The sequence below is a fragment of the Falco naumanni genome, chromosome 6 (assembly GCF_017639655.2).
Source record: "Falco naumanni isolate bFalNau1 chromosome 6, bFalNau1.pat, whole genome shotgun sequence".
NCBI lineage: Eukaryota > Metazoa > Chordata > Aves > Falconiformes > Falconidae > Falco > Falco naumanni.
The window spans coordinates 34,798,964-34,821,397 of NC_054059.1; the positions used below are offsets into that span (position 1 = coordinate 34,798,964).

Consider the following 22,434-nt stretch of genomic DNA (forward strand, 5'->3'; position numbering starts at 1 on the left):
AACAATATTTTGGGTTCATCTACTGCAGTTGAAATGTTGCTCTATTAAACTATTTTATTTTATAGAAAAAGAACTACCTGGTTCATCACAAAGGCACTACGCAATGCAGTGGTCATTTGTGCATTTAAAGGATTTCCCAGTACATCAAACCAGAATTGCCTATGTTATTTCACTCAGCAACTCAGTGTCAAAAAATGGAAACCACAAGTAAATGCAGTGTTAACCTCCATGATTTGAAGGTTACCCCAGTTATCTGAATACCGCATCAATCCTCAGACACCTCAGGGCACCGGAATCATTCATGCATGCCAGCAAATCTCAAGTTGCAGTCATCTGAATGAAGAAGCACATTTTAAGCAGTTGCTCTCAACTCTGCTTAATTTTCAGCAGTGTTTATGTTGTTTCAAAAGTCTTTTGAACAATAGCTGCAAATGGTGACCATAACAGAAAAAGACACAAAGCTACAATACACTGCATATTAGCTTAATTAACAAAAGATCTCTAAGCATTTCATGGGAAGAGTATGTCAAATGGACAATTTGCAGTGAATTAGAACACAGTGGGGTCACTTTATTTGGTGTACTCGTAAGTTTCAATAACCAAAGGACTCCTGCCACCTTCTCTATTCTTATCTGTAATACACGACATTTCACCCAGCTTTTCTGCATTAAGTTCAAAGTCTTTCCATTTTTAGTTTGAAGACGGGAATCCACTTCCTCCTTTTCTGATCTGTTCCACCCACAGCTAGAGCAAGACTGAATGTGCAGAGGTGTAATTTTGAGCTATATGAGGAGGTAAATATTCTCTACTTCTATATACTGCAGATGCAGGCTTTCAAGAACTGGAACCTCTAGTCTTTAATCATCCACATAGTTAAAACCACCAAAATTACTTATAAACATGAATTTGCCTTTCACTTTCAAACACTTTCTTGTTAAGGCTTTTTCCATCAAATCAAGATTTTTAAATGCCAAGCGCTTCCTTCATATGAAGACAGCTAGCAATAAAGAGAGAGCAATTTGTACAAACTAAGTATCTGCCCCAGGGTATCGCTGCTAAAGAGTAACTTTTACCCTGATTTCACATTATTTCCTACACAACGTGTCATAAAATCAAATTTATCTTGTCTTAAAATGAAATACATACCAATATTTGGATGGTGCACTTACAAAAAAGAAGTTATTCAGACTTGGTTAAACTTATATACAGTATGCCATCAGTGCAATTCAATCAGCTTAATTTTGAATGCAAAACAACGAACATATAGTGCTCATTTAAAAGTCACAGATCATAGCCACTCCCCACAAGCAATGACAGCTTTTGAGGCTTACAAACTGTCAAGCCTTTTTTAAGTGTTCTGCAACAGAAAACATTAATGTAACATGTAAAGTATTATTAAGAGAACACTAGTATTAGATAACCCAGACTTACTGTACAATGTAAACCACAAGAGCAAAATATTTCAGGTTAGAAACAAAACCATACACCAAAACATAAATGAAAAGCCTTCTGTCCAGAAAGAGGTAGGTCAAAAATACAGCTTACTGAAATGAAATTGAGACTGAAACATAAAAGTAAAACAATTCTTAGCAGTTCTGGAAGGGATATCTAACTTGAAAAGGATTTATTTAAGCAGTCTATAGTAAACGCCAAGAGTGGTGGGGAGTCAAGAAGAAATTTATGTGTAGCTAAATCATCCCAAACAGCAACAAGTTTTCTTGCACCTTGTTTTGAAACAAACTTTTGGGTTCTGTGCACTGTCCTGTGAGATGCTCCCCAGTGTTTTCAGCTGTGCCTCCAGAAGTCTGACCATCTGTATCAGCAGTAGCTGGCATTCAGCTGTGGTGCTTCAAGCACTTCTCTAGCAGTTGCTTTCTGTCTGCTCTGGGACCTCAGCAGGGCCATAAAGAATAAAGTCAGCTACATGAATAGAAGAAGGGAAATACACAGCCAACAGTGCGTTTACAGTGTGTTTACAGAGAACTTTGAAGAACTGGAAAATATGCCAGCAATTAGCATGAGTTCAATTTTAGAAATAATCCACAGTTTCAGAATTAAGTATGTATGCTGCAGTATTTATATGATAATCTCCTGCAACAAAACCAAATGCAGACTTTTTTTTTTAAATGAGCAGCCATAAATCAAATTTGAAATCCAGGGGCGCACAGCAGGACCACACAAAAATCATTTTTGTGGCAATGATTCTCACTGCCTCTTCGCAGAGCTGCCAAAGTCCCAGCTCCAGCTCGCAGTCTAAATGACAAGTTACTCGCTCAAGGAAACTTAATCTGTCTCTGGCATCTGACCAGCCACCATGGAAGATGCAACTCCCCTATGTTAATGAATGGAAAGCAGCCCACGCAGATGTCAGAAGGATTTAAATGGAGCATGTAAAAAACACAATGATGTTCTCACACTTGGGAGAAAACTGCAGAAACTGACACCATGGCTGATGATCAGGCCTTAAAAGGAAACACACAGGTTTCTCTGACATGCAGGGTCAAGGGATTTCAAATAAAACATCTCAAATAACATTTGAATGATCATCATAAACTCACGCCAATTAAGTTTTCACCTGTTTGCACGTCTAAGGGACTCGCATTCTTTATCCTATGTTCTGTTTATAGTTCGTACACCAGACGAGCAGCATCAGCCAAAAAGCAAATAATTACAAGGGCATTATACAGAAACACATGTGAAAACTCTTGTTTGATCCTCTGTAACTCCAGAATCATGAATTTGCCTGGAAAACACCTTAATATATTTGCCTATGTTGAAAACAGGGAATCTCAGAAGGATTCAACCAGGTGCCTGTAAGACAGCTTATTAGAGAGGTTTTTCAAGAACATTTCACTTTTTTTCCCTAAACACACACACTCAAGAGTTTTTACTTTGATACAGCTATAAAACATACATATTGGATTTTATAATACACATTCTTTATATGCATTTTGCAAAGCAGATAAGCTTATCTGCCGTTCTCCAACACTGTTCCACTTTTAGGACAAATGTGGGTTCATTTACCTCTAAAGAAATCCCATGGACAGTCAATAAACTTGCATTAACTTAACACAGCTGTTTTTGCCCAAGTGACAATGGTGCCTGAAGTCTGTGAATAAAAAATCCCAGCTAGAAATTGTGACAGTACATGTCTGTTTCCTCATATGAATGATTAACAGCATCTATCCAGGAAGATAAGATACAAAGTCTGAAACCCTGATTTTGCCCATGGCAAACTTACTGGACTCTGTGATTAAGTGATATTGCAAGTGTTATCAAATCCCCAGATGTATTTCCATAGTTACATCTAACATTTCAACCAGGTAAAATAGGTACATAAATACAAAAAGGCCTTGATTTTATTATTTATTTTTTTTAATATGTCTGTATATTAATGGTTCTTGGAAGGGAGTCAAGATTGAGATACAAAACTGAAAAAAGTTGAGTTCATAATGGAACACTGAATGTGTCACATTTTTTAAAGGCAGAAAGCAGGATTTTCTAATGCTTACAATTAAGTATTTTTTGTTCCATTTTCTCCATAGCAAATGAAAAATGAACACAATTAATTAGGACTCCCAGTACACACCTACACATACACAGTCTCTTAAGCAGATGCTTAGGCAGATGAAGACAGATACAGCTACTTTTAACACCTCTGATGTGGTTGCTCTGTCTGATCCAATCTGTCCTACAATCGATGCTAGCAGAGGGGCTGCAGTGAGGTCTGTGCTGGGTCTAGAATTTCTAGTGGGAATTTTTCAGTTGGTTTCATAGTCTGAAGCAGAATTGGACCAACAGAAAACAAACCTCCTTCTGAAAGAAAGGGAGAGAACAAAGGAAGTGTGCGAAGAGGAACATGAGACTTGGTGTCAAACGGGTTCACAAGAAAGCCTATGAAACATCTGAATAACAACACATCCCTGATGAGACAACATCAGCAGGAAAAAGACAAAGGCAAGAAAAATAAACAATTCAAAACCCAGATAACCACAAATTACTTGTTTTGTACAGCTCTCAAGATTTGACCACTTTTGAATAATATACAAGAAGGAAGCAAGCAATACATTCAAATGGCACCAGAAAGTAAGTTTTCAAGTTTGCATCAGAGATCTCCCTATGTTATACCACACTGGTCAGTTATGAAAAAGAAAAGCATCGGTCTAGGGGCTCTGGGATTATAACATTTTTGGGTTTGCTTCTGTTTTGTAAGATAGTTTTTAGAATAAAATGGCAGATGGGAAACAAATAGCAATGGAGAACATGAAGACAGTTAACTGCAGAAAAAAGACTTGAAAATGTGTTTCTGCAATTTTTTTATATCAAGACTGTCAAGAGAATGTAATATTTGAAATAAACAGTCTAAGGTGATTTTGCAAATGAATTCTGCATTTGCGTTTCTTACTAGTCTTCAGAAATGCAAGACAAAAGAACAAACTGCTCTGCATATGGATAAACTAAGATTTACCAAGGAGAAAATTGTCTGCATTGGCACCAGAGCGTGTCTGGTAGAGGAAAAGGCCTTGTAGTTCAGGTATTAGTACTGGTCCTAAGCAGATGCTCCATGAAGGCTTCAACCAAAACACTTCATTCAGGCAAACACTTTCCTCATTCATAAACTCAAGTCACTTCGCAAACACAGATGTTTAGCCATTTAAAACCTACTGTGCAGAGCTTCTGCCTCTTAAGAGAAGGCTGCAATTACAGATTTAAAAGTTCCAAAACTTAAAGGTGGAAGGCAGCTCTTAAGTATGTATTACTACCTATTTATTTATTATTATGGGAATTTTTAAATCCATCAGGAATAATCAAAGATTGTTTTCAGAAACTGAAATCAGGACAATGAACAAAATCTTTTATCATGCCCATAACAGGAAAACAACTGCACGAGTTATGACTTACTGAATTTTTGGCTCTATTGTTTTCCACAATGGAGATACTGAACATAATGGGCCAAATTTATTTTTAATGTAGCTGAAATGATCCATAGGAGTTACTATTCAGATAAAAATGAGGCCATGTGTTAACTACAATCAGAAAGGGAATATTTACTTTTTATTTTCAGAGATAACTAGGTCAAAATATTGAATAGCAAGGCAAATCCTTATCAGCTCAGGTACTTCTGGCAGCAGCTGCAAGGGAGGAAAAAGTACATTATACACTGGTAGCTTAATACATTTTCCTTGCATTATTTGTACACAATGCCCATGAACGCTGTATTTCCCTCATAGGTAGGTACTTCAGGAAGTAATTTCTTCTTCCCTCCTGCCTCAGACATCCCATGAAGAGAAACAGACCCTTTTCTAAATAGTCAAATCAAGCAAATTACCCTAGAACACAACTTTTCCATAACCCCAGCCAACTCAAGCCTCTGCACGCTGCAGTAGAGGGATCACTTCCTCCCCTGATTATGCTGTACGCAGCCAGGCAGGACGGATCCATGCTGAAAACACCACCTCATTAGCAGGGAGAGGACAGAGAGAAGACAGAATGCGGATTGAGTCATTTCAGTAAGTTACTTCAGAAAGTCACATCAGCCACCCAGATTTAGTGGAGGGAAAATACTGTCAAGCACAGTCGGGTGTTCAACCATAGTATCACTGCTCTGCCTCCTCAAACTTAACAAGCTCAAAAGCGCCAAGCCCCCATCGGAGGTACCTCTGGAACACTGGGAAATTCAACAACAGTGGCAAATTTCAAGCCTAGATCTGAAATAGAGGCTCTTTGCATGACAAAGTTTTTAATTTTAATGACAGATATTTTTTTTTCGTTTCTAAAGACAATGGAAGCTGGTGGGCTGACCCAGTAAACAAAGCACAACTGTCAACGTATTTTAAAATATTAGTCACAAACACGTAGTCCGTAAGCAGCAAAAATAACGGACAGCAATATCCTAAGAGCTGAATTTTCTAATACAGAACATGGATAGAACACACACGTTTCTTTCAGGGGGTACTTTACCAGTACAGACTCATAGAAACATTTAAGTTGGAAAAGACCTCTGAGATCATCAAGTGCAACCATTAACCCAGGACTGCCAAGTCGATCACTAAACCATGTCCCTAAGCACTGCATCTATGCTTTTTTGAACCTTCAGGGATAGTGATTCTACCACCTACCTGGGCAGCCTGTTTCAATTCTTTCTGTGAAGAAATTTTTATTAAGATCCAATTTAAATATCCCCTGGCGCAACTTGACGCCACTTCCTCTTGTCCTAATGCTTGTTACTTGAGAGAAGTGGAAGAGACACCCACCTGCCTACAGCCTCCTTTCAAGCAGTTGTAAAGAGCAGTAAGTTCCCTCCTGAGCCTCCTCCTCTGCAGGTGAAACAACCGCAGTTCCCTCAGTTGCTTCTCATAAGGCTTGTACTCTAGACCTTTCACCAGCTTCATTGCCCTTCTCTGGACATGCTCCAGCACCTCAATGATTTTGTTGTAGTGAGGGGCCCAGAAGTAAACATAGTATTTGAGATGCAACCTCACCAGTACCAAGTTACAGGGGGGCAATCAATTCCCTTGTCCTGCTGGCCATGCTGGTTTTGACACAAGCCAGGATGCTGTTGGCCTTCTTGGCCACCTGGGCACACTGCTGGATCATGCTCAGCCAGCTGTCAACCAGCACCCACAGGTCCTTTTCTGCCAGGCAGCTTTCCAGCTGTTCTTCCCTAAGCCTGTTGCATTGCATGGGGTCGTGACCCAGCTGCAGGACCCAGCACTTCTCTTCGTTGGGCCTCGTACAACTGGCCCTGGCCCATCGGTCCAGCCTGCCCAGATCCCTCTGCAGAGCCTTCCTGCCCTCAAGCAGATCAACACTCCCCCCGCAGCTTGGCATCATCTGCAAACTCACTGAGGGGGCACTCAATCCCTTTGTCTAGATTGTCAATAAAGATATTAGACAGAACTGGCCCCAACACTGAGCCCTGGGGAACACCTTGTGTGATCAGCCACCAGCGGGACATAGCTTCATTCCCCACCACTCTTTGGGCTCAGCTGTCCAGCCAGCTTTAAACCCAGTGTATAGTGCACCTGTCCAAGCCATGAGCAGCCAGTCTCTCCAGGAGAATGCTGTGGGAGATGGTGTCAAAGGCTTTACGAAGGTCCAAGGAGACAACATCCACAGCCTTTCCCTCATCCACTAAGTGGGTCATCTTGTCATAGGAGGAGATCGGGTTCATCAAGCAGGACCTGCCTCTCACAAACCCAGGCTGGCTGGGCCAGATCACCCAGCTGTCCTGCACATGCTGCATTGATGGTGCTCAGGATGAGCTGCTCCATAACCCTCACCAGCACTGAGGTCGGGCTGACAGGCCTGTAGTTCCCTGGATCCTCCATCCTGCCCTTCTTGCAGGTGGGCATCACACTGGCTAACCTCCAGTCTGCTGGGACCTTCCCACTTTGCCAGGACTGTTGGTAAATGATGGAGAGCACCATGCGAGCTCCTCTGCCAGATCCCTCAGCACCCTCGGGTGGATCCCATCCAGCCCCATAGACTTGTGCACGTCTAAGTGGAGCAGCAGGGCATTGACCGTTTCCTCCTGGGCTGTGGGGACTTTATTCTGCTCCTCCTCATCCCTGTCTTCCAGCTCAGGGGGCTGAGTACCCAAAGGGAAGCTGGTCTTGCTATTGAAGACTGAGGCAAAGAAAGTGTTAAATACCTCAGCCTTTTCCTCATCCTCCGAGGCAATGATCCCTGCTGCATCCAATGAAGGATGATTACCCTTGACCCTCTTTCTGTTCCTAACATATTTGTAAAAACATTTTTTTTTATGTTTTACAGCATGTATGTCTTCTGGCCAAACTATTTTTTGGTATCACTTTGAATCCCTTATCCCTCCAAAAATTTGGGGAAAACTGACAAATCTATTCAAAGTTTTATGGGGGTTAAAAGCAGAAATCAAGTAGGTACAAACTAGTGTTATCCGCCAGAAATAATGTTCTCAGGGAGTCAAACTATTTAGCTGAGTAAAATAAAAGGGAGAGCCCTCAAAGAACCTTGGTGTGAGTCAAGCTAGAACATCCCATTGACAAGTCCTCAAGCACTTGACTGAAAGAGATTTCATTTTTCCCATTTTATAAATCAGAAATAAACAGACAATCTATGCATGAAAATTAAAGTATTACTAACCACTAAGAGCTCCATCAGTTAGCAGCACCTTATATCCATTGCTGTCTGAGAAAAATACATGGTCAGCTGAAAGTAAGACTGATCTCATAATTAATCCATGAATATTCATGTTAGAGATAAAATAAGGATAGAAAAGTTGGAAGAAGTGGCTTTGGCAATGTTAGGAAGACAGGGCTGGGCTGGGTTTTTTTTGTGTGTGTTTCTGCTCCTGTTCAAATGCAAATTTACAAAATATGATCATATATAATACATATCCTGTGCAACCATGTGAATTGGAAGTATTCCACTGTACTTATGCTTCACTGAAATAGAAAGCCCTGCTCTTAGTCTTATCTGCTGATAAGACCTATAGTCATAGGGAAAGGGGAAAATATGTTAGCTTGCTCTATGTAGAACCTTCTACCTGGATTGCTATGTTACAGAAACTTTTAACTTTACAGTGTTGTCTTCTCTCACAGATTGCTTTTGCATCATGTATACCAGTTACTGGAGAGTAAGAAAACTCCTTTCCCACTGTCTCATTTTTTATTCAGAAAAAAAATAATTTCAAAGCAATGTAAAATACAAATTGAGACCTCAGGGTCAAATGTGGAGAGTTGGCAGCTTCATCAAGCTGCAATGCAAACAAAAGCAGAAGTCACAAGGGAGAAGCATTCTCAGCAAATCATTACCACCTGGTGTGACTGGTGGGGTACCAACTTCTACAGAAGTCTCAAGACTGAGCATGTGAACCCACATATATGTGCTGCATGTTGTGGACTGACACCATAATTTAGCAACAGAAAGTTCTGCAGCACGTCCAGCTGAAGAAGCTCCCACCAGAATTCTCCCTTGACCATCATTCCCGCCCCCCCACCATGGGTCACAAGCTCCTGAATTACACTGGCACAACTCTGTGGAGGCGTGCTGTGAACCCGAACAGAGAACTGTTCCAGCTTTAAAAAGACCCCAGAAATAAATGTATGTATTTGTTTAATTCACAGTATGATCTCTCAAACTATTGTTCTGGCATAACCCACGGGTAGAGTGGCACAGTATGGTGGGAACAGGAATGTCTTATGCCAGTATTGTTGACAAACATTTTGAATTGTGAAATAATGGCCTTAGGAAGTTTTCTAAGTGCTCCAAGCACTAAGCTCTTAGATTTCTAGTGCCTGGCGGGCCTTAATGTACACTCTACAAACAGTTTGTGACTTTCATACTAAATTAGACTCCTCAATGTCTGCTTTACACCTTACTTGATGGTTCTAAAAGCTACCTGAATGCAAGAACTCTTATAAATTGCCCAGTCCTGCCAACCAGTTTCCTTACAGACTGCTCCAATCCAAAGAGAGGTTCAATTACGTAAATCTCAACTGCTAATAAAAGCAGGGAGTGGTAGAGACTTTCCTGAAAGGCTCCAATTAAGTGATGTTGATCACATAAGATCAGTAAGACAGACAGGTGGGATACAAGGAAGGATGCTTTTCAAACTTTTGTGACTAGCAGTTAGCTTTCCTAGAGCGAGTCCAAAGAGCAGTCAGCAGGCAAGCCATGCATTCAAGGCATCAAGTGGTCGCATCAAGTCCTACACTGCAGTTGTGCAGGACAGGCCATGATAAGAGCATAGCATTTCTCTTCCTCTGTTCATGAAAGAGCTGCAGGGAATCTGCCATCCTCTCCTAGCTAACTCCCGGTCAGGCATGATATTCTACAGTGAATACTCTGCTCAGGTTTAATATCTTCAGGATGAGGTGAAGTTTGAAGCAAATACCACAGAACAGATAAATGCTGCTGCTAAGCTAATATGTAAAAGAGGAGCCTTTGTTAAATAAATAGAATGAGCATCTGTGTACACACAGATAGGGGATCCTGCTCAGCTGTTTGGATATAAACGTCTACCTCAGGACAGAATTTTAGAAGCAAAATTGAGACTTTTTTTTGGTTCCTGATTAGCCACACATGACTCAAGTGTGCCATCTGGACTAGATGCCATTCTGAGCTGCATAATCCTCCATGTGCCTTGTCAAAGGAGCCAATAATCCAACCAAACAGGACTCTTAAATTGATTCCTTTGACTAGGTGCGTTAAATAACACCATCTTTACCGTTCAAAACCTAAATTTCCCTTCTCTCCTCCAATGCTTCAGCTGAGGATGGACAATAGCAGCATTGAAGGTATGGTCAAAATAAGCAAAGATAATAGAACCTATGCAACTTCTTATATCTTACACTAGTAGAGGTAAACAAAGATAAATACATAAAGCACAGTGTTAATATGACAGTAAATACACATTCACACAGGAAACAGCTTTTCTGCCTCAGCTTTAGGTCATCAAAACTATGTGATACAGAATTAGGCAAAATGAAGTGCAAGTTAGTGTGTAAACAGGAGTCCTGTATAGCTTATTTCAACATTAGCACCAATGCAGTTACTCTATGGCTTTCTTCTAAAAATTCTCATTGCATCTGAAAACATTACTTAACTCAAACCATCAGAATCCAAAGTTAAATGAACGATTCCTTTAACAAAGACCTGATGTACTTAAGTATGATTAGTTATTTTTCCTTAATGTCCTTTGGATATTTACTGCTGTACATCACAAGATGATATACGTCCTGGTACAAGAAATCCACACAATCAGTAAGAGTGGAGTTGCCCATTGAGTTGGTCAATGACTTAAACATTCCAGGAGAGGAAGTATTTGATGTCTCACTCCATGCAGCTGTGCTTTTATTGTTCATTTATTTACTTAGTATTAGCTGATTGTCACAATGCTAGCTTAGAGACACAGGTGATTGATCATCAAATTTGCAAAATTTATATTGTTTGGTATACAATTTGCAAGGACTACTAGCCATCTATTGAAAAGTAACCCAGTGGAAAGGCTGGGAACGGAAGCCCCAGCACTCTAATCCTTATAGTCTCTACATTCTGGGTGGACTTCCTGTATTTCAGTCCTCCTAAAGCAAGTACAAGACATTTTTATGATCCTCAACAACCAATGTAACTGATGAATCACAGTCACATGAACAATCTTATAAAAACTACTAACTTTTTGTGATACACATACAGTAGAGAAACAGTCAGTGCTTACCTATGCATTCAGATGAGAGCTTCAAGTCTGCTGGTAAATGGTATAGCTGGCTATTACAGCAGTAAACTTTCAAAAAAACACTATATTTTTTCCTACTCTTTAAAACAGCTCCCTCTTCTGGCATAGTCTTTCCATGCCACGTTTAAGTACCATTCTTTATTCCTTACCAATTTTTAATTCTGTTTGGTTCCCAACACTCAACAAACCCAATTCCAGTGATAAGGCACATACTATTCAGTATGGCTGTAAAGGCAAGGAGAAGGTACCTTAAATTATAGCTTTCAAGAGTAGCCATTTCTAATCAAATACTTATATAAGATTATCCACGTACTTATCTTTACTACCTTTTGAAGGCACCACAAAATCAATCCAGATCAGAATCCACACCTGGACAAGGCGCCTGGCTGCCCCATCCCTGGGGCAGAAGGGATCTCCAGAGATCTATCTCCCAGCCCACCCTGTGCTCATGCAAGGTCAGCTAGGGCAGGTTGCCCAGGTATGCACCCAGTCAAGCTTTGATTATCTCCACAGACTTCACAACATCTCAGGGCAACCTAACCTCTCAGTAGGCAAACACGCTCATGGTAGTGCTCATCCCTAGTTACTGATTATACAAAGTACCCCGGAACTTACGCTCCTTACTTTAGCATCTTAATTAGGTGTTTAATATTAGGCTGGATGGAATTGAACCTTAGAGTGCCTTTCTGAATGAGGTGACGTGGACCTAGCCTGACCCTACAAAAACCACAAACATACACCCCTCCCAAAACTAAACCAAAAACCAACCAAACAAAAAAACCCACCAAAACCAAAACACAATCAAACCAAACCACAGGAGAGCTCTCATAACCAGGCTGATAGTGACAAAACTACAGAGGTAAAGATGAGGTGAGGTTGGACAAACATTTTTTCCTACTACTGATGCGCTGACACTAATCAGTCAAAAAAAACCCAAACCACAAAACCCAAAGGAGGAAAAATGCAGCTTTTACTGTCTAATAGATTCAGAAGGAACAGGTTCTTGACTGTTTATAGAATGGTTGCTGAAGCTCATTCAGTGACTGTGAGCACAAACTGTATGGAGCAGAACATAACCCAGAAGTCCCCTTGCTCAGGAGGTAAAAGGTCATCTTTCCTCTTCACCTGGCTGTCTATTGCCAGCAGCATTCCCCTTCCTCCAGTTGTATTCCAAAGGCAAATGGTGAACAGCGCTGTGCCCTGGGGGAGGAGATACTGGCTGCCCACTTAAAAAGTAGTTTCTGAGAGGATGGAAGTACCTTCCTTGAGTAGCTCAGTGGTCTCTACACCAAAATCAGATTTTGCCTCACATAAAACAGTTCTGATCTGTCTTTTTTTAAATTGATTTAATTACACATTGAGTACCAAGAGTCACATACAGGTCTCTGGATTACATTCTGGCCAAGGTTGCCAGAAGCTCCATGCTGCAACTTAATCTGCCAACACTATGTCTTTACTAGAGCCAATGCAGTTCTTGTGGACAAATACTTGATGTAGACAAACACACAGATTATGTACCAACAAGGACATTTAATCACATAAATCAAAGCACATTCTAAAACCAAACTGAAGACAATTGGAATAAACAAGCTTTACACAGCTGGTAGAATGAGGAAATAGATTCTTTTATTATTACGCAAACCCCTTCGTCTCATGGTGACAGTAGACCTCTGAAGAGCTACTAATTCCAGCAACTGCTGAGCTAAGTAAATGATTAACAGCTTAAAAAACCCCCACCGTTTTAGTGGGAGCCAACCACGCCATGCCCCCCCCCCCCCAAAAAAAAAACAACAAAAACCAACAAAACCCAAAACAAAGGAACCAAGGTTCAGGGTTATACAATTAGTCTTAGTGTGTAGTATTATTACATGGTGATTCCTGATGTAACTTTTCTTATGCAAATTGAGGGGGATGATTGTTAAATATCAAAACATCAGATGAAGACAAAGCCTCATAATTTATTGAAACCTTTTCAGAGTCTCTACATTACAGTCAAAAATAGAACTTCAAAGACTTTAAGAGGAAGTCTCACTTCAAGGGAGAATACCTTAAAGATCTGTCATAATCCAGGCAAATTGTTTGCACTGTTTTCACTGCTGACAAACAGCTAAGTAGTCTTCAAGTAACAACAGTCTTGATGCAAGTACATGTTACTGCTCCTAGAAGATCAGAATTCAAGCCCTCACTTACTGTTGTGCAGAACACCACAAGCAATGCTCCAACTCAGAGGACTGGCTCAGGGTATTAAAACTTTGTAATTAAAAAAAAGTGTCTGCTTAAGTTCTCATAGGCCTTAAACATCACCAATTCACTTCATGAACTGGTAAAACAATAAGATGATCCAATAACCCAGGAGCACTCCAACTGCAAGCAGGCAGATCAAGAAACTTGGCAAGTGTAGGCAATACTCTGCATGCATGCCAAAGAACAGAATTCTGAAATTATTTCTGCACATTAATGAAACTTGTGTAGCATGCTTTACCACAACAAGTGTTATTTACATTATATATTACTGACTGTGAACTTAAGCTTTTTAAGTACAAGGTTGCAAATAACAAAATTGCCTAGTTTACAGAAATTATAACAAAAATTACGAAGCCTGGAATGAAGGTATTGCAATGCAGTCCTGCAATGAAATGCAAGACAAACTTGATGAACAGTGAAACTTCATGAGCTAAACAGCACGGTGGTTTTAAAGTTTGTACTGTATTTATTTACAAAGTTAAATGTTTTCATAAATACACAGACACAAATAGACAGATACTCTTAAAATAGTAAAGAATATTCTGTAACACTTGGTGGATCCTGGGTTTCAATGAACCCAAGCAATGTTAAATGTTGCTGCAGTAGATTTTATACTTCACTGTTAATTTTACACTAAACAAACATTGCAAAAGGGTAAACAGACCTTTATGACACAAGAGGAAAAGTAATTCCTGTCCTTTCCCCAACACCTACATTTCCAGAAAACCATGGAACTGATCCTTCAACTGTACACATTTAATTTTACTCTTATGAGTAAAACTCATCGATTTTAACAGAAAAGAATTCATGTTAAGAAAGGCAAACAAGTATATGCATATATTCTAGACTAAGGAAATACTGGGCCTTTCACACAGTAAACACATTATTATTCCTATACAGAGGTTTTGCTTACACAGGGAAAAAAATGTTACGGAACAAAAAAGTGAATTAAACATTTCAACTAATATAGTAAAACATTATTAAAATTATAAGTTTACACAGACTGCCATCAATAAAACCACCAGCTTGTTGTAGTTAAATGAGATTGAACTCTGCTGCATGTTCTGTATTCCAACTACTTCAAGCACAGTGAGCTACCAGTCCTCAGGAGGCAGAATCCTGCCTCATTTAAAGTCAATGGGAATTCTGCCACTGATTTCAGAGTAGAAGAATGTTTTGGAGTCAGCTTCCTCCCTCTCCCTCCTTTTTTTTTTTTAAAAAAATAAAAAAAATAATAATAAAGTCAGACCAGAAAGAAACCCTCCTAGTTATGAAGAAATCTGACTAAAAAAACAGAAAGAGAATAAGTACACAGGACTTTCTCTCAAATCTCTTGCAACGATTTGATTCCAGCACAAACTGAGAATTTTATCATCTTTCTCCTCTATACCCACCTTCAACCTCATTTTTTTTGATTACATATAAACAAAATCATATGCATGAAATTCATTAAGACTGGAACAGTACGTACCAGAGCAGTTCAATATGCAGACCAATGTATCACATGCAGTAGGACTAACCACTTTCAGAGACTCTTCTTTCTGACAGCGAGCTGCCCTGTCTGGATGTTTTTTTTCCTTGACTTGTACCAAGCATCCCTTTGCCCCTCTTTATTTCATTCCGTAAAGAATCTCAACTAGGGATACGTGCCTTTCAAGTGTGAAAATTGCTGGATTCCACAAGGACTCCACTTTTCATTACTTGGAAAGTTACGAAAGCATGAAGGGAATGCTAATCCTAACTCTTTAGGTACACGAACATGTTGCCAGATGACCCAAATGTCCGGATTTCTCCTAAAGCCGTGTTTTTTGTGTTGGCAGACAGAAACTCCCTTGAAGGCTAAAAACAAGGTATATACCAGTAAGAAAAAAACATCTGATTTATGAGAAGCAAAACTGCATTACGTTATGCCAGGTCCTAGTCAGCTCCCTGCCAGCTATAGCAAGGAGCTTGGGTAACTTGATTCACTACTGAATTTGGATATCTAAAATGAAGACAGCATTATTGTGGTTGCTGCGTTTTTCAATTGTTTCCTTATTAAGACAGCTTCCAGTTTGTTACCAACATAATTCTGAAATAAGAGAAAAACCATAAATCAGTTCCTCACAAAAGCTTGCCAACCACGATAGAAGCACTCTGAACATTTCACTGATGTCTATTTCTGGATACCTATCTAGTTAAAGTAAGATGTTATTAAGAAGTCTTCACAGAGTTGTTCAGCAGGAAATAAGCTCCCTGTAGCCCTGCCACTGTCACTGTATTTTCTTGCATGACAAAGTTTCCTGTGATGAATACACAGCCCAGAAAATATTTTGAGCAGAATTAGCTTACATGTCTTGCAGAGGTACCTTGCCTTGGACGCTAATGTTCAACATTTGTGCTCTTAGCTTTACAGATTTACCCTAGTTATAGGCTCTACTAGCAACCCAAACACAAGGGTATCACAACCTGAAGACAGATGAAAGCTCTGGAACTTGGGGGGAAATAAACACTTAACTTAGCTGTTCACTTAAGCCTTCCAGAAATGCCTTAACTGGAAGAAAGCTGCAACTGAAAAGCATCAAATCAGGCTTGCACCTCTGGCAAACTGTTTGAGAATCTGGGTACCTACAGTCAGTCTTTTACTAAGAAGAGTTACACTATGCAGTATCTGGCTTAAAAAGTTGTTCCCATGAAACAGTAACAAGATATAATCATAGGAAGCTTATTTCTTCTTTTCAGTTAAGGGAAGAATTTAAACTTTACTGCCACTGAGTTACAAGCTACACTATTCAACTCCAGGAGGCAAGGGCATAAAATCATTGTGCCCCAAGAAACTAACATAAAATATTCCACAGGGCTTCTAAAACCTTGCAAAAATACTGCAAGAAGGAACCTGCGCTCTTTCACTGCTAAGGTCCAACCTGCATGCTGGCCCATAAACAACAACAGAGTATATACTCTTACAGAAACAGTAAACCAAAGATGTGGATAATCAGAAGCCTCATTATTTACACCACTAATTCTTGGGGAAGTAACAATAGTCTTCAAGACATTCAGATAGTAGGAAGCATTAAAAAAAAATCTGCAAACTCTTAAGGCAGTGAAAGTGAGTGGGCTCAAGCTCTACTTCTGCTATTGTCCAAATTCCTACAGCTCACTATCAGACTTTAATGAATTCAGATGAATTTAGGACTTATCTGTTAATGTTAACATATGGTAAATGAAAATCTATACCTTTCATTTTAGGATGAACAGATTTAAATATAACTGAGAACTATTCAATGCATTCTAACGTAAAAATAATTTACTATTAAAAATAGCACACTCAACTTTAAAAACCTACCGGATACAGAATTTTCCCTCAAATACTGTAACTTCCATCTTTCAGTTGGCACACAGCTGACAATACAGTACTTCAATGTGCAAGAAATAAACAGAAGGAGAGCAATGGAAAAAACCAAAAACTACCTGTAATGTTGTCAGCAAACCACCACCACAGAGTAACTAAGTGAGACATCCTAATTTCTGTTTTACCTTACTGCACAGTTACAACTATAGATAACAGTAGTAATCAAATATAACAAAGAAATTTCATCACTGAAATACTACTGATTTTTTTGCCATATGCACAGATCAAATTCTACCACGTACCTAGTGAGACCTGAAATTGAACATAACCTTTCCAATCACTGCACTTCTAGAGTTAAACAAAAGATGACCCTTACCGGGAATAATCATGAATAAGAGCCTGGGTAGATTTTTGCTTTCATCTTTCGAGAGGTCTTTCCAAGGCCCACACTTTAAGACATGGGTAGCAGCTCCACAACAGTAGATGAATTCTTCATGTAATGGGATTGGCTCTTCTGCTGACCTCTTGTTTGCTGTTAGACAGAATAAGATACTATTGTAACAGATCAGCAAATATTTACATAACTGGCTCTTTGCTTTTATACCTTCCCATAGACTAACTGCAAACAAACCCAAACTAGTTTCCCCAAACAGCTGTCATCTCCAGTAAACAGAGGCCCAATTCAGTATTTGATGTTTGAATAGGTGATAGTAATTGATGCATGTTACTATTATATTAAAGAAAGCTTCTTTCAGTTTCTGCCACAGGAATATATAGTGATGAATTACACAGTAAGATCTACTCTACCTTAAAGTAAAAAAAAAATATAATTATAATTTCTTACTCATATCACCCACTGAAAAGGTTCAGCTGAAACCTACTTGAAGGCAAACAAAAGAAAAAACACCAAACAGAACGACTGCATGGATGTCTTTGCAAGTTCTGTGTGCTTTAACTATGGGAGCAGAGCATCACTCAGTTCTCCAGAAATTTTGAAAGGATTAAAGGAGGCTTTGTCAAAGTTAATCAAGTTTTGATGAATTCAGGCAAATATTTACATTCACCTTTGTAAATTTTTTTAGATTACCTGGTTACCTGCATGCAGTGATGGAAAATAAAACTATGCTGCCAAATAAAGGCATGTTCATCAGCTCATGTATTTATCACATATGGAAACATTATTAGGCTATCATGCTGGAACTGGCTGATTGACCAAACTCCCATATGTTTCCTTCAGTAAAAAAGCTACTTCATCAAGTGACTACTTATGAATTAGAATGTCATCAAGATGAACAACAACATAGACAAGCATCTGCCAAAATAACCATTCTACCATTTGCAACAACAAGTGCAGTTACCAAATGCAGGACAGGAAGCCTGCCTTGTTGGAATAGTACCACACACGAGCATCACTTAGAACAGAGATCAGTCCACAAAGCTGTCTGTGTCAACATCAAGGGCTATTTCAGCTCTACAGAGTATTTCTAGTCTTTTAAGAACCACATTTCAGGCTTCTGAAGCAACAGCTATGGCTTAGACTTGAAAAATTTGTTGAATTATTACAGGAATGACTATGCATTCTTTATCCAATACATGACTAGGTATAATGGGAAAGGCTGTCCAATTTAACTGTATCCAATCTAATTACATTGTAATTCAATTCACACACCAGGAAAAAAAACCCCAAAGATTAAGTTTAATAAATAACCTAAAATATCAGACTTTAGTGTCTCTACCTAGTATATACAATGAAAAAATTGTAATTAGAAAGTACACAAAAAAATCCCAAGATTATAGGCTAGCAATTCCCAAAAGGAACTCTCAAAGACTTCACACGCAGCCAGTGCAGGAAAACTTTTTGGTAAGCTTCATTTTGAAATTAACAGACAAAAGTACAGCCACCTTTAATGCTACTTCAGCTGATGATCCTTCTTGAGTTCAAAAGCCACTATTTCATATATAACTTATATAGCAGTAATCCATCAGCACATGGAATTAGGATAAATTCAAACAAAATGAGACTATGGTCAAAGAAGATACAACAACAAAAAACCCATTACAATGAAACTGGATATTGCTGCATACCACCATGACCTTTAAAACATCAAAAATATCTAGTTAAGGATAACATTAGGCCTTTCAAATGTTTTTGCTTAGTGAAAAAGGGCCATTCATTTTTGTGTACAAGTATCCAAATTCTATTTCCTAGTCAGTTTGTGACATTTTAGGTGTGTAAACTGACACCTACGATCTACAAACTTTGCAGGACCATGAGGTGGAAGGCATTACCTTCACTGTCACCAGAAGATTCTCAGTGTTACACAATTTCAAAGGTACTGATCCAAATGAAACTGTACATAATGACACCTGACTACATTTAAAAAGTACACTTGTAGAAGCAACATTTCCTTACTTCCCCCAGTTTTAATCTGAAATTTTGAAAGGTTAAGTTAAACAACAGGCAATGCAGAAGAGATATGTTTTATTTTGAATTAACAAGTACCACCATGAAAAAAATGAGTAGAATACAAACAGAAAATGCTACTGAAGGGAAGGAAGAAGCGTTGCTTAATACTTTAAACTACAGCACAAGTCTCTGGATGAAACTTCCCTCTGCCCCCCCCTCCCCCCCCCAACTTCCCCTCTCCCCCCCAAATAAAAAAAGTTCATTTAATGCCAAAGGAGACATCTTTACTACTTCATTATTCACCAAGTTGTCATCTTTAACTTAGAGTGGCTGGAACATAAGTAATTGAGGCATATTTTGTTGAACAACAAAAAATAATTTTGTTGAACTATAATAAGGTGTATTTTTAAATGCATTATTCCTGCTTTTATTGCTACACTATTCAAAGTGGTTCCAGTTACATCAGCAACTAAACATTAGCCTTGTCATCCCTTTTCTGAGGTGTTTACAATCCAAAAAGCAAAAGTTACAAGTCCTTATCCAAGAAAGTAGATTTTATACAAAATTTCTGATCATAAACTTTAAAATCAGTTGTAAAGTTTCATTTTGAATTGATTTCACTGGACATCTCCAAACGGAAATCCCACTGACAACTCTTCACTCTCAAATAGCATTTGCAACATAAGGTCATAAAGCAAGCAACAATAAAAAAGCAGCTCAGCAATATGTTTTGGACTGGAATGGCAGGCTTTTCAGGTTCACACAGACTCTTGCAGTAGCTTTGGTCCAGTTTTTAACTTCACTTCTAATTTCTAGTATGCACACTGCTGCAGTACCTAAAACAAGACCACACACTAGAGAAAAGGTTTTCTGAAAAACTGCCCACCTGAGACAATCCCAAAAGGTTTCCTAGGATTAACTCTACATAATATCTGAGGGATTTTTGTTTATTTATTTTTAGGATTTTAATGTGTAACTTTATGCCCTTTAGTTACAGAAATCGATTGAATAGAAAACCAGAGAGAAGACAGATAAATTCCTAGTATATTACTCGGACCTGTTTTAAGATTAAATCAGCAGTACCCAAAAATACCCTCTGGATCTCCTTTCCTCTTCAGAAATGAAGCTTTGAAGAACAGTATCTCCATTATAGGCATCTATCTTTGGCATGAATTGCCTGTTTCCCCTAGAAATCTCTTAAAACAACCTATCGATTTCAAAACACATTTAACGGACAGAGGTCTTGAGAGATTAGACTCCTTCCAGCTTAGGCAGCTGGCAGAGAGGGCACAGTTTGCACCGCAGCTTTAAGAAAGCTGAGAGGACATAACCACAAACCTGACTGGTGGGAGTTTCATAGTAGTCATCACAGAGGAAAATAATTGAGCGAAAGAAAGATGTAACTATGTAGGAAATGAGGACTAACTGCATCCCAATGCAATATTTTCTTTCTTCTCTCCAGCTCCTGCCCATAAACTCTCTAAACATACATGGAAAAACACTACAAGAAAGACAGCTTCTGTCAACAGTACTTAATCTAGTAACAAAACTTCTGCTAGGATACATAAATCTGCTTTGACTTAAAGGGTAGGGCTTTAGCACTAGATTAACACACCCTTAATGTAGGTGTCTGCCCGAAAGCAAATTGCAAGATGCAAAGATCTGCATGACAGTATATGGACTGATCAGTGAAGAACCATGGGAACAGCCACTAGGTTTCTACCTCAGGATGAGACAAACCATCCCCCAGCTAGCAAAGCCTACAATGAGAACTTAGATGTACACTTGCACTTACAAACCAAAATGTGTATTTAGGTGTCTTACTACTGATACGCACTCCACCTACCTGTCATTGTTTCAGATAAGAATATTTGGAAATTGTTAGCCACAAACAGCAGATTACTTCTGCCATATGACTAGATCTCTTCATATCCATCTTTGATTCAACTGACTCCAAAGTAAAATGCTGACAGTAAACCTGTTTCCTTTACACACATTGTGCTTAATTATTTACACAACTGTCCTTACAGCATATTAATGGCTCCATCCTACACTACTACTTGGACTTGACATTTATTTGAAAGATAACTTGGGAATAACAAAATCTGTGATCTGCATCCAAAACAGTGTTTAATGAAAGACAAACTCAGTCTAGCACCACATAATGTAACCAGAGTAAGCTGACTGATACCTGGCCTACAAAATACCCAGTCACAGGACAGGACAAACAGGTCGGTGTACCTGATCTGAAAAAATGATGCTGAAGCAAGAGATGCAATGGTAATCAAAGGAAAAAGGTAAGCTGCATGAAACAGTGAGAAAGGATCACTGAAGCAGATTTAACATATGATATTCCACAAAGCCGTAAGAAATACATCCCACGGTGCCCATGCAGGGTTACTGTGAGGTCACTCTCTGTCCTTTTTGGTATGTCACAGTAACTGAGGGGAGAAGCGCCTGAAAACCACAAAAAGGCAACCATCGTGAACTGTGTTCAAGATGAAGTGTGCAAGGCCAGTCAGCCTCATCTCAGTTCTCAGAAGTCTACACCACAGAAAATCCCCTGCAAAGTTGTACCCAAGCACATGAAAGCAACCTGGAGCACACCTTGCATGGATCTAGTGAGGGCACATCATGCTTGAATAACCTCACTGCCTTCTCCGATTAGATGAATGGCTCAGTGGATGAGGTGAGAACACTAACTGCTGTTTAGCTTCACTTCTCCAGCAAGGCTTTTTACAGCATCTCCCATAGTATTCTTATTCTTAAACTGGTGAGATGTGGACTAAGGGGACTATAAAGTGCTCTTAGGGGGGAAAAAAGGAAAATGGAAAAAGAAAAAACCCAAACATTCACACACAAAAACCAGAACACAAAAAACCCCGCTAACTTACCAGCAATGTCCTTCAAGGATCAGTATTGGGCCAGTACTGTTCAATGTCTTCATTAAAAACCTGGACAATGGGACAGTACACACTCTCAGATGGTTCGTGCATAATACCAGTTTCAGAGGGGAGTAAGACATCAACTGAAACACTGGTGGGCTGGGCTCCTATCCAAATGGACCTTGACAAGCTGGAAAAACAGGAACCACATGAAATCCAAGGGCAAGTGAGAAGTCCTGCACCTAAAGTTCAGTAACCCAATGCAGCAACACATTGGTTACTGTGTTGTAACAACCTTGAGAACTTAAGGCTGGGGACTTGAAGGCTAGGAAGCTGGCCTTGCAAAAAA

The 22,434-nt window shown here is 39.3% G+C and overlaps 1 protein-coding gene across 3 annotated transcripts in view; it reads right to left on the reverse strand.

Annotated features, from left to right (window-relative positions):
- Positions 1 to 22,434, reverse strand: part of LDAH (lipid droplet associated hydrolase) — a 124,300-nt gene that overhangs the window by 90,201 nt on the left and 11,665 nt on the right. For 2 of the 3 annotated variants that reach the window (XM_040597517.1, XM_040597520.1), the window contains exon 2: positions 17,170 to 17,325. In XM_040597517.1, the coding sequence (XP_040453451.1) occupies positions 17,170 to 17,325 (156 nt within the window). Of the gene's footprint in view, positions 1 to 17,169; positions 17,326 to 22,094; positions 22,276 to 22,434 lie in introns of all 3 variants that reach the window. The other variant, XM_040597519.1, reaches the window with a different exon arrangement.